This window comes from Blennius ocellaris, assembly GCF_963422515.1.
Source record: "Blennius ocellaris genome assembly, chromosome: 7".
NCBI lineage: Eukaryota > Metazoa > Chordata > Actinopteri > Blenniiformes > Blenniidae > Blennius > Blennius ocellaris.
In genome coordinates this window covers 21219446-21233313 of record NC_137656.1, presented here as the reverse complement: position 1 = coordinate 21233313, position 13868 = coordinate 21219446, and the positions used below count along the sequence as shown (strand labels likewise).

The 13868-nt window shown below is 39.7% G+C and overlaps 1 protein-coding gene across 1 annotated transcript; it reads right to left on the bottom strand.

Moving 5' to 3' along the window:
* Window positions 1–97: 97 nt before the first annotated feature.
* tmc1 (transmembrane channel-like 1) lies at window positions 98–13389 on the bottom strand (the record flags this gene model as incomplete). Its single annotated transcript, XM_080499202.1, has 23 exons — window positions 98–234; window positions 5531–5641; window positions 5854–5977; window positions 6410–6488; window positions 6635–6760; window positions 6835–7074; window positions 7197–7264; window positions 7392–7520; window positions 8207–8359; window positions 8437–8616; window positions 9095–9289; window positions 9472–9616; window positions 9702–9844; window positions 9937–10035; window positions 10129–10235; window positions 10348–10429; window positions 10530–10620; window positions 10722–10910; window positions 10988–11169; window positions 11376–11447; window positions 11872–11933; window positions 13202–13262; window positions 13330–13389. 23 exons carry the CDS (start codon window positions 13387–13389, stop codon window positions 98–100), a joined length of 2835 nt encoding a protein of 944 aa, XP_080355328.1.
* Window positions 13390–13868: the final 479 nt, after the last annotated feature.

Below are 13868 nucleotides of genomic sequence, written 5' to 3'. Positions count from 1 at the left end.
TTTACAATATTTAACACGTCAGTCGTTTCAAAGACACCTTTGAAAAATGGGTTTTAAATATACTAGCATAAAAAAAGTTTTCTCACCATCCTCAACCTTAACTGAAACATGGTTTTTCCTCTTTGGAGGCATTCTTCACAGGACTCCGCTGAGATATTTGTAGACTCCTTTGCTCCACGTAGTTCAATTGACTTTCTGTCTCATCTCCATCCTTGTGTTGCTCCGTGCTGGCAGCTGTGACACGGGGAAGCTACAATGTCAAAAAGCCAGGATACATAACACACACACACACACACACACACACACACACACACACACACACACACACACACACACACACACACACACACACACACACACACACACACACACCCAGGTAGGAACAGGTGTGTCTCTGTTGAGCTGTTCAGAGAGCGGGCTCCTTGACGACCGTCAGAGACACACAGTCCATTAGATGATAATCAGGAGCTCGAGGAGAAAAAAAACGGAATCTGTCACACAATAGGCCTGTCACTCAAAATGTTAATAAATATTTCACTGACTTGAGGAATTAGGGAACATATGCACTTCATTCTTGGAGTTAACCTGAAATAGATTGTGATGATTAAAATGCATCATTGTTATATGCAGCTTGAAACGATAACAGGAAACCAGAAGCTGGAAGACAATGTTATTTACTCATGGAGGGATGAGGTGTCACCCGAGCAAGGATGACATACAGGGCAGGCCGCATTAATATTGGATGAAAGCTTAAGTAATCCTGAGTGAAAAGTGAAACACGTCACTATATAAACACTGTACAGTCTCTTTTTGTGGGACAAGCTGATTACTGGATTGTAAAAACAATACTGATAGACTTACAGAAATAGAAAATGACTGGTACTCATTGCTCACAATGGCGACGATGGCATTATCAGAGCACCGAATTAAAAGCAAACTAAAATATGGCAAGTGTTTTGTCAAAGTCAATATATTTTAATAAAAGCTTTTAGCAACATGGAACAATAGATTCTGTTAACAAAACTCAAACAAAACCAATCCTTTATTAATCGTGTTGTTGTATGTCCTTTGAGAATGATTTTCTGCCTTTATGCTTTATGCTGGCCAACAGACATTTGGGAAAAAAGAGGAGAAATGAAATGATCAATAAGGTGAAAGTGAGTCCGGGTGTATGAACAGTGTTCAATGTGCTTCATGCACTAGTTGTGTGGTTATGGTCAAACGTTAGATCTGACCTTTTGAAAAATTCAGAAGGAAACAGGAGATGGTGCACTTCTGTGCGGGTTACACGAATGACAGCTTGAAGAATTGAGTGAAAAACAAACCCAGCCTTTAATCATGGTTGATCTCCTGGATCTCACTTCCTTTTTCGTCAGTGTCACTCTTCTCTTGTGCTATAATGTACATACGCTTAAGGACGATGCTTGAGATCCATCTGTAACTTTCAACACTAAGGCTCAGCACCAATCTTCCCTCCCTAAAGCAAAACTGGATATCGTCCCAGCAGTCAAATCAGTGCCTGTAACACGGCAGCACATCAATCCTCTCATCATTACCATTAGTGAATAAGACATTGAGATATCCAGTAATGGGCAGCCTGTCATGGCTCAGTTTCCCGCCACATGGAGAGAGACCGGGATGAAGCCCTGGCACAACTCCAGTGAGAGGTTGAAAAGCGGGGGCACGAAGTGGTTGATATTACCTTACTGTAATGGATAACACGTGAGGCTGATTATGGCAGAGCAGTCTGCAAAGAAGAAGAAAAGAAGAGGCACAGGGGGTTTTTTTTGTTTGTTTTTTTTACTTTGCAAGGTCTCACCAGTCTTCGAGAAATAAGGTGACACTTTGACACTTTTTGGCTCCTGGTAAAAGAAGAAAGCAAAAGGGTGAAGTCTGTTGTCTGGATCTCAGATAACTGCGTGATTAATTCTTAATGCTTACTTTCCATGTATTGATCTCCAGCATCAATGGAAGTGACTTTGACTGACACTGTAATCTAATGTCAGTGGTATTATGAGCTTGCTGACTTGTTGTTTTGAATGATTTAGACAGAACACTTACTATGTCTCAATGGTGGCCCCAAAACAGCATTGATCCTATATTTCCGTCTATGCCTGTGGAGAAAAAATATGATATAAAAACATTTTAATGAAGCAGATAAAGCTCAACTAATCGCACAGCACTGGAATATGAGATTTAACCAGCAGTGGGGCTAAATAGCAGGAGGACTGACAGGAGTTGAAAGGTGTTTGAGACGTAATACAATATTTCATTGTAATCATCCAACATTTCAAAATTCAATGTTTCCACTTTGAACAAAACTCTGTATTTTATATTAATATGAAATGGCTGCAAAACAGATTTTGTTTGAAAACGTAAATTTACCAGAATATATAGAAGGATCCACTTCAGCCTGGAAGGAGTTGACAGCATAATGACCATAACATTCTAAGTAGTACATTATGAGTAATTCACCTCATTAAATTGCTGAATTGATAGTAAACTATGAGAGTCCAGCATCACAAAAGGAGACGAGGATGGCTGCAGGCCACATTACGCAATTTGACAAAATGCAGGAGGTTTTTGAATATTGACTTTCTTCGTGAAAAACAGTTGGTGGAAGTTCGGTACGCATCTCTAGAAGCATTTCAATGGCCCAAGTTGAAACCTTTACCAGTGAATTCAAATTATTGCTGCATAGAAGTGTTTAAAATGTTTTTAAATCAGTTGGTTAAAGGTCTACTAGTTCCTGTTAAAAGGAAATCGGCTGGAACAACAGAGGTTATGCTTGATTTATTAAACGAAATGAGTGGTGAGAACATTCATCTCACATACTAGACATCAAAAGACCTTGAAAAGACATGTATTCAGGATTTGTGTGTATAATGGGGCCACGTTGAACACATCCTGGGTTCAATATCACACAAACAGATGACTTGCAAAGTGTTTTGATTCCTGTTTGATGAAGTATCAAGTACTACTCAAAGAAGTATTATTCCTTTGCTATAGGATTTTTTTCTCTCTTTTGAGGAGAAAAAGAGCATTTATTTACAGTGAGAAAGAGGGAAGACTTACGCAAGACTTTTGAAGGGGCTTTTTACGCGCTTAGTTTTGTCTTCTTTGGATGTGAGAGGTTGACTATTGATTTGGTTTGACAGTGATGTGCGCACACTTTCAAACTTAAATAAAGCAAATACAAATGATATCATCAATAAAATCTGTTTCATCGAACCTTAAGTTGTGTTGTAATTCATTAGTAAACAATGTCTCGTAAAAAATATTCACCTTCAGATGTAAATAAAACTGTTCTCTGCCTCTTCCCTTTCACAGAGATTGATGTTCTTCTTTCTCTTTAATGAAAAGCGACAGATTATGGTAAGGAAGAAGCACACTGGTTCTTCCTTGTCAATATTTTGTCTGAATAACTTGATTTGCCATTTTGTAACATTAGGAATTAGTCCATTCTCTGGATCTCCGATAACTGCAGGATTAAAACTTAATGCTTTCCTTCCATGAATTTATCATGAGTGTTAATGAAAAAGGGGCTGATGGCACCGTAATGAAACGTCAGTAGCATTATGAGCTCACTGACATGTTGTCTTCTGAGATTTAGACAGACGGATGTGTATCTGACCTACAATTGAGCTCTTTTTCAGCAGGGCAGACAACAATCTGCCTTTGTGACACACAATATCGCCATTTACTTATCAGATAAAGCGAGTCCGACATCTGTGACATGGTGAAAGTCAAATCTGAACGTTTGACTTGGATTCAATTATTTCATTATGCTCACCAAAGAAAAACGCTTTCACCCCTTTGTTATTGTAAACTCACAGAGTATATTTATAATAGATTGATGCAAAAAACAGATTCAATTTCAGCATGTAACCCAAGCCAATGATGAAGTAAGGATTCATTTGAACCTGGTTTACTAAGTTAAATGGCATCCATGTCTAATGAATAGTTTAAAACTTTGGCCCAGTCACAGTTCAAACGACAGCTTAATGTTTTAGGAGTCAACGAGGAAAATAATGGGGCTTTAATTATTTTAGCTTTCAACATGACTTAAGTATTTTGTTCAGAAAGAGGATCTGTAAAGTTGAGGAGTGACATTCAAATGTAGCCAGTTTGTCTATGTCCTCTTATCTTCAGAGACTAGCAGTAGTGCAGTTATAATAACGACACAAAGAAAACAGTCAGAAGTGGCTGTGAAATGAAAGCATCAGAAGCAAAGCTCATGTGGAGATCAGTATAGCAAGCAATGCGCTCACCTCTGATATTGTTACTTTACTTGGTACCTGTGCGTGCCTGGGTATGTTTGAATATTCTGTGTCTGTGTGTCGGAAGATCAGAAGATGTAAAAGTTGAATGGCTTTTACAAAAAATGCAGATCTACTAGGATTTCCATGCACAACTATCTCAAGGATTGACAAAGAAAATATCTTCTTAATGCCAGAGATCAAAGAAGAATAAACAGACCGGTTCAAAGTGATATAATGGCAAACGTATCTCTAATCACTACTTGCTATAACCGACATTCAACCCTGAAGGTGATGGTCTACAGCAGAAGACCACGCCAGGAGCCACCCTATCAGCGCAGAACACAAAACTGTTCACACACTCACAAAAATTGGAAATGGATAATTGAAGAATGTAAAAGTCTAACTGGTGTTGGCGTGGGTTAATTTCTGCTGCACCATTTTGATGGTGCTGTTAGAATAGAATCAACATAATGAAGGCTTGGATCTGTACTGTCTCGTATCAACGGTTCAGGCTGCTGCTGTTAGAGTGTTGGTGTGAGAGAATCATTTCTATAACAGTTTCAGCACCTTAATATCAATTTAGCATTGTTTTTATGACACAGGAGTATTGTTGTTGACCATGTCCACTCCTTTATGATCACAGTCTACTGATCTTCTACTACTTCCAGCAGGATGATTTTCTGTGCCATGAAAAATCTCCAACTATGGCTCCTGCTAAGTGATAAAGACTTCACTGCACTCCAGTGGCCCCAGTAACTCAGCCTCACACCAATAGACAGTCTTTGGGGTGTGGGATGGGACATTCCCATCATGCATGTGCAGCCGACAAATCCTTATCATGTTAATGTGACCCAAATCTCTAAAGAACGTTTGCTTTGTTCTATTGTTCTTTATGTAGTTTTCTGCAAATGTATTAGCAGCTAAATATCAACACTGGACAAGATGAATTGAACTAATGTAATGCAACTCACTCTAGCGTACACTTTGTAGGAGATGACTGAACTGCAAATTGAAATACTTAGTTTTGTTTTATACTGTAACACAGTTTCAAAGAAAAGTACATTTATATTTATTCTGAAGAGGAAATTACACCAAGAGCCATTATATCGAGGTTTTCATCTCCAGTTTATATTCCTAAGAGGAATTACTCTGAAAAGTGCGACGAGTATTTCCTCAGTGTCTCTGCGGGCTTGGCACCCTGTACATCCTGGGCTCATTTTGACAAGGGAAACCAGGCAAGTAACCAGGAGCTCCTTGGTGACGGGTACTGGGGAAATGGGCTCCAGTGGCCTCCAGGTGGCGCTCCTTGCCTCCATCAGGAGGGTTTCGTCCATTTTTACTGTGGTACAGCCTGCTGCCGTGCTTTTCATCACCATCTGCTGGAGCCAGTAATGAAATGGTTAATTAAACTCTGTTGGGATTATCAATACGTCATGTAAGCAAGTTGAAACTTTATCAAGTTCACAAAATGTGTCATTTTTCTTAGATTTTCCAAAATAACCTTCCAATCCATTTTGTCATACTCAAACCTCTGTGTTACTCTATTGGTATATTTCCTTTTGGTCTATTTTCTAGGTGTATTTTCTCTCACCCTCTTGGTCTCTTGGTGAAACTTTGTTCTTCTTTTGTTCTGTTGCTGCTTTTCGGGCCTCCTCTAAATCCATCTGTGCCTTCAGTGCCGCTCGTTTGTTCTTCTTCTTATTTTCCTCGTTTTGCTAAAAAAAAATTTTAATAAAAAAAACAGCAACTATCTTAATATATTTTACAATAATATATTTACGGAATGCAATTAAAACTGTGTTGCTTTAATTGAGGTGACGCCACCTTCTCCATACGGAAGATTGCAGATTAAAAGGAGCTGCCATGTGGGACACTGCTGCTCTCTGCTGGATTGACGCTGCTATTAGAACTACTGAAGCCACAGCACACTATGTGCTGTGGCTTCAGTAGTTCTAATAGTGGCCTATTAGATTCAGTAGTGGCCTCAAGTGTTGTTGTTTTTTATTGTGCATCAATAAAGTATGACAGATTCAGAGCGACTGATATCCCAATTGAAATCAAAGTACTTTATACCTTTTAATTAAGCGAAATATGAGTGTATATTCAAACATGTGGCTGGTTAACAAAACTTAAATGTGCAAACTTACCGTTTGCAGTTTCTTCTTCAGTTCCACATTAGCTTCTTTGTAGCTTTTAGATGTGGATTGCAAATAATAAATGGCCAGTCTGTCAGAGCAAAGGGGAGATACTTACAATCAAAGAACATAGAACTTAGTGACTAAAGAAGTAACACTGGCGCCATAGTCAAAATACACAGTCTATTTCTCAGCGTACAGCATCCATTGCATTCATATGATGTGCTGTTGACTCACACCATGAGCAAGATGAAAGGCAGCACCAGTCCAGGGTTCGAGGCGTAGCTGAACACTTTACTGAACCAGGCCGGGAAGTCAGACTCCAGCGTCTCCTGGATCACGTCGAACATGCGGTTCTTGCCACTGTTGAAGGGCGAATGCTGGTGGCTGACATGGAGGTGTTCATATTTTGAAAAGCCGGCGGTCCTCATGCTTACCTGAAGGGCCCACAGTCAAAGGAGGGGGGGATGGTGACGATGGTGTAGATGGCAGGAAGAGTCGACAGAAATAGAATGACGAGCAGCATGGCCATGTAAAAGTTGTTGGAGCCCGAGGCTTTGAAGACCCTTTCTTGTGGCACATTGCAACACATCACTGCCCAACACTGCAGGTACATGGAGACGTGAAGGCGGAGGACATTCAGGGCAGGCAGGCAGGGAGCATAGAAAGCACCCATCCTGTAAGATATGAGATGAAGCTTTGAGAGCAAAGTTCTCATTAGCCAACATCAATGCTTCCGATTGAAAACTAAAAACTAACGTCGACGTCTTGAATTAATTCAAGTAACAACATTTCTTACCATATCATTCCTTGATTGAAGATCAAGCCCAGGACATTCCCACTTACATCAAACTCAGAGTAGGAAGGCTTTTGGCAACGGTACAGAAGAAAACAGCAGTCAGTTTTCCTACCAAACCTGAGCTTAAATTTCAGCTCCCGAAAAATAAAAGCAAACGTATTATAGCAAATAAACTTTAGAGAACAAATGACTCACAAATCCAGCCTCAAGATCCCAGCACCAGCAATAGTTAAGGAAACGAACAAGTACGGCTCTCAAGAAATCACCTATAAGCAGCGTGATGTATGTTGTCATGGTGTCAGATATAATTAGTCGTACAAACTCCTGCAAAAAAAACAAATCAAATATGTCAGTAAAATATAAGAGTGTCTGCATGTAATATCAGCAAAGGCCTGACTAGCATGGATCTCCTTCAACTTGGACATAAACAACTCTAAGGCACCCAAACAACAAGAAAGCTAAAGTTTTAAGAAAATAAGAAAAGAAAGACTGCACTGTCCCTTTGAAATGGTAATAGAGTCTGTAACTGTCTATAAGGCTCACAATGAACACAGTATTACAATACAATCCCATTGAAATTCAAAGCCACTGAGGTCAAATCCCAGATCCCACAATAAGCTAAACTTTATTGCTTAACTTGGTCGTTCGGTTAATTTGTGAAAGATTGAAATGCCATCTGTTTCACATGCATTTGTAAGAGAATAATGCATCTGTATGTAGAATAACCCTTTAATTGTCACATTGTCTAAAATAAATAACTTTATAAAATCACTGCTTTGTTATAATAGTGTTATGATATTGTATTATACGGTATTTGATTTTGGTCAGCAAATTGATTCCACATACTGTTTCATGATGTAATTACAATTGCATTACAGTTATGTAACAGTTTACACACGCACACACGCACACACACACACACACACACACACACACACACACACACACACACACACACACACACACACACACACACACACACACACACACACACACAAACACACACTGACCTGCCCCACCATGGTCTCCCAGCAGGGCCCTCTGGGTACATCAGCAGGGTGAATAGTGACGGGTGGAGCAGTGCTATTTTCTGATGTCGTGACATTGTACAGACTGGATTCCCACATAGTTATATTAAACTTTACAATCTTCTCCTCTTCTCTCTTGAAAGAGACACTTCAGGTTAATTTTACGGCACCTTCACAATCTCTAGTTTTCATATGTGTGTATGGTTTCTCACTTTAAGATTGATCTCATCCATGAGCGCAATGATGAAGGTGTAGAGGTTTCCCAGGAAGAGAGCAAAGATGCGACCGAGCTGCCACTGCAGCGCGACACGAGGGTGGTAGTTCTCCAGGGTGCTGATGACGTCAAACAGCATGGGGCAGAACATCCCCAGTAATGACATGACCATATTCACCTATAGAACATATGTGAATAATCTTAGTCTCAAAGAATTTAAAACGGTTTCACAATAAACTAACATGTAGGAGTGTAGTGGTAATACATTTTTTTCTTATTTCGATGTATTGTGAGTACTGCAAAAAAGCTATTTACATGTTAGTAATATTTTGTTTATTTGTCAAACAGCCAGGCTTAGTAATTACAATCGCTCATACACATACAGTATGAGTTGTTTTTTCTTGTATTGAAATTTAAGTTGTACTTATTTTTTTTCCTTATGAGCGTCCAACAGCTTGTCAAAATTGAAAATTGTCATAAGATAGATTCAGATGTAGCACATGCCCAAATATTTTTTCTCCAAAAGTCCTTTCAATGTGCATATAAGAAAAGCTGCAGAACACTGTGGTCTGTAATTAAATACAAATGTTACCCTGAAGCCAAATCCATCTCATATCCATCTCGTATTCCATCTCATATCTGTTTTTAATATTCACCTCATTTCTTTCCCACCAGGTGTGATTCTCCAGTCCATCGAGGGCAAACTTCTGAGAGCGACGCACCACAAAGTAAATGAGGTATCCACTTCCAGCCAAACAGCACAAAACCAGAAAGTTGGCCAACACGCGCAGGAAACGAGTCAGGTGGATGTTGTCATCCTTCCGACTCTCTTGCTCCTCCAAGATTGCTTCCTGCAGCAGAGGTCAAACTCGAGATTCAATTGTGGTTTTCATTGCATCTCTTATCATTTGTCATCAGTTACATAGAACTGGTACAAGACAACTATATCTATTGATGGGTGGATGATGGATGTCCAGTAGGAGTGGAGCAGTTGACCTTGGTTGACCCATTCGGAGCAGTTTCCTGCACCTACCTTGAAGATGGTGGTGATGGAGGCAAACTTATTATCTGCGGTCTCCGTGTTTCCGATCAGGTAATCCCAGCTGGTGAACATTTTCCAGCTAAAATTAAAGCTGTTGTCATCGCCAACCCCAGACTCGTTGGCGTTACGGGCCATGCTATAAATAAAAGTGAAGACACAACCCGGGGTTACTGTGCCGATAAGGCAGACTCATTAACTGTTTGTGACTTTAATAAACGTACGTTCTTATGACCACCATGTAACTGTAAGCCACCGTTCCCACGCCAACCAGAAAGTATGACAGGGGCATTCGAAACTTGAGCCAGCCAATGGCACGCTGGTTGTTGTAGAAACCGTAGAAGAGTACTGAATACTGAGCGTAACCCTGTGAAGTTGTGTCGTCAGTGTGATACCATCATTAATACATAGGAATAGGTACCTGATTAAAAAAAAAATACTAATAATAAATCAACTGACCCCAAAGTCCCACAAGACGGCAAAGTCCATGGCACTTCCCGCCTCAGCTCTCGGTACGGTCTTTCTCGGGATGCTTCCATACGGCCGTCCCATTAACGCCTGTTAGATATAAGAAATGAAGAGAGGTAAGAACAAATACATCTACTGATGCAACTCCAGAAAACTATGCTGTAAAAAACAAAAGCAGCTTACCTCTGGTACCATAACAAGGCCAAAGGTCAAACCAAACAAAATCATATTGATGCCATACATCCACCTCAGGAAGATGAAGTAAGAGGCGACTGATGAGCCAAAATGACCTGAGGGGGTGAAGAGAAACGGGAGCAGAACTATATATGGGACCTGTAAATATTTTAAATCTGAGTCCATCCAGTGTCCTGCATTGTTGTGTGAACTCAAACTGAAACCAACTTTCAATCTCCTTTATTTTCATCTCCCAAGGGATGCTGGCAGTTTTGAAGTTTTCAAAGTCTCGTTCAAACTTCATCCATTTCTGATGACGTGAATTAAAAAAAAAAAGAAAAAATCAATCATGCTTTCATTCAGATTATTCAGGTTATTTTATAAATGCCCCACTAAGACTGATTCCTTACCTTTGTCATCATGACTTTGTATGCATAGAGCTTCCTGCCTTTCCCTTTCCCCAAGGCTCCTTCATATTTCTCGACAAACTCCTGAGACTCCCTATTAGAAGGAAAATACTTTATGAGATACTGACGATTGAATCTAAACTCGGAAACTCAGGGGATTTGTTATTGTAATACAGTATTAAGGAACGAACAAACCTTAAAGTGACAAGTTTCTTTTTCATCGGCCAGGGTTTTCCCCTCAGACTTTGGATCAGTTTCTTCCTCTCGTCCACAGCCTCTTTCAGCTTCTCCAGTTCTTCGGGTGACAAACATTCAGGTCTTACCTCTTCCTCTTCTTTTTCCTCGTCTTCATCATCATTAACTTCACTTGTCTCCTGCTCTGAACTGAAGCATCGACAACAGGCTGCATCAAATGCCTCAATGTGTTTTGTTACAGACAAAGGTTTAAGAAATGACTTTACCTTGTTTCAACCACTTTCTTCTTCTTTTTCTTCACCTCTTGCACTTTGTCTGGCTGTTTCCTCCTGTCATCCTTCTTCTCCCCTTTACTGACACTCCCATGTTTCTTTCTCTCTTTTTCATTTCTCTCTTTCGCTTCTCCTTCTCCCTCCTCTTCCATTTTTCTTGACTTTTTATTTTTTACATTTTTCTTTTTTATCAATTTTTCACTTGTTTTCTGAGACTCATCCGCCTCGTCTCTCTCTTCAAATGTTTCATGTTTGTGCTTTGCTCTTTTTCGCTTGCTCTTCTCTCTTTTCTCTGGCCTGGGTGGCAACTCTTCGTCCCCATCTTTGCTTCTCGATGACTCGCTCCGCCGTCCATTTCCCTTCCTCTTTTTCTCTCTCTCACCTTCTCTTCTCTTTCCTCTGGGTTTTTCCCTGCCATGTCTTTCCTGGAAAGACAACCCTTCATCTTGGTCACCTGTAATTAAAAAAGACGGTTCACACACTCAATCTCTGTTATATTATTGTCACTTAAATCTTTTTGATGCTGTTTTTGGTGCCATAAACCCACAACTACCAAGTTATCTTGAAGTTTTTTTTATCTGTCACTTGTATAATTTTTAGAAACTACAGATTAGCAACTTAATAATAGGGATCTAATATCTAACATCATTAAACATCCCTTTTGTTGTACAAACATGTTGAAGACTACGAAAAATGAGCGAATAATAACAACTGAAGTGTTTTTCTCTGCTGGTGGTGGATCACATTAGACTTTGGTTAGAGGGGTCACAGGTTTAAATCCTTGTTGCAGTAGTAAGAGTAAAGGTGCAGGTTTCAGTGACTTGTAAGCAAACTATCAAACACACGTTATTGCATCAAGACTGAAGGAGTGGACTCACCTGCCAAATCCAGTCCAATGTCAACTGTGGAGGGTAAATGATTTTACTGTCAACATTCACGTCTGGAAGAAAAAACACTGTTCTTAAGTTCCGGCTTACTGTTTTGCTTTTCTATTCAGTTTTGCCACAATAAAAAAAAACCTGTTTTGCTTAACTTCAAATAATTATTATTTGACTTACAAGGGGAAGTTTTATATTTGATGGCAATTAAGAAAGATGAGCTGCACAGTAGGAGTGACCACTGCCAAAGGTAAAACAGTATACTTGTGTTTACTGTGAAATTAAATTGAAATCACAACGATATAGTGTACAATTTTGTAACAAATGCATAACAACAGTGATTCTGTCAAGTAAAACTTGATAAAACATGATATTTCACACTGCTATGATATAAACTGTATGCCAACTGTAGGAAGTGGCTTAAAGCCAGAGACTGGCCTGGTTTTTAGGTTCAGATTAAATTATTAATCATGGTAACTCTCAAATGAGAAATTTAGAATGACTTCATGTGTTATTTAGTTTTCATGAATTGAGTCATGGCTGTCGTTTTTTTTTTACTCTTTTATGAAAATACGTTTTAGTTTTTGCAATTAGTCCTGCGCCTTATATCCAATTTTCTCCTGACCTTTATAAATCCCCTCAGCTTTGATATATCTTCAATACCATGTGTCCCCCTTTCTCTGGCATAGCCTGACCTATCGCATTGTGTACCTGGCACTATTGTACTGCAATAAAGGGGGATAAAGAGGAAAACAAAGGGGACCCTGACAGCATGAACTGATATATATGTAGTCGGCCTTTTGATATGTGTCCTTACTGTAACCGGAGTGGCCAGCACTCGGGTCATTATGGCCGCATGCAGTAGAGGGACACAAAGGAGGACAAACAATGGCCTAATGAAGGGAGACGGGGTGGCTGTGCCCACAAGTATGGGGAAGACAGCCAAAGGCCAGAAGCCAGCTCCAAAATATTCAGTGGAGTGAGAATGGAGCAACAATGCACCTGATAGTGGTCAGTTGTTACGAGTTTTAGTGATTTTATTTTGTTCAAATCATTTGTTGGTTAGTATATCTGTATTGCTTACATGTCTTCACATTTATTAATATTAGAACCCAATAAATCTGAATATTTTCCAAAAGAACGGATAAAAAAATCATTGTGACAATTCAACTGAAATCAGTTGAACTATACATTTGATGCAGCTGTTGACATAAACAAAGGATAGTTCTCAGTAAATCTTTTTACAATTTTCATCTCCATTGTACTTCCTGATTGTATAAATGCCCTCGTATGTTAAGGTGTGAAAATTAATATATCAGCAGTGTCTTACTGTCATTCTCAGAGATGATCAGACCGTCTCGAGGCATCGTCCTCTCATGGTCCTGTGTCTCCTCCAATTGTCAGCGGAGCATCCAGAGGTCATGTGAGATGAAAAGGAATGGAGCTGCAGACTTTCACTGGTGCCTCCCCTGCATCCTCCGCCTCTGAGATGGAGATGCAGCGTGTCCAGGTGTGCATGCGAGCGTGGGTGCTCAGAGGGGGCTGCTACATGATGAGTAACTCACATGAGAAGTTTACTTTTCCTCGTCACCCATCGACCCGAAACAGGAACAATGATTGCATGGAAACCCAAGAGCTACGCAATTTCACCGGCAATCAATTATTCAAAACAGTTATGACTGCCTTTATGCCTGTGCATTTGTGAATGTTTATGAGTGTGTGTGCATTTCTAAGTACATCGACTCTCACCTACTCTATTGTCATTGTGAGAAGTGTCCTTGTTCAACCTCTCACCTGGATGTAGTTTACATGTTTTAAAAAGTTTCTGTTCTCATCATTGTAGTCCCTCTATCTGTTCTCCAGTATGGTGATCCTGGTTTGGAGCCAAGGCTCTTCAAGACAGCTTTGTGGGCAAATTGTCAAGTTATTACCAAAATTAAATCCTTTCACTGGGGGTTTGGTTTTTTTGTGTTGTTTTTTTTTTTTGTTTGTTTTTT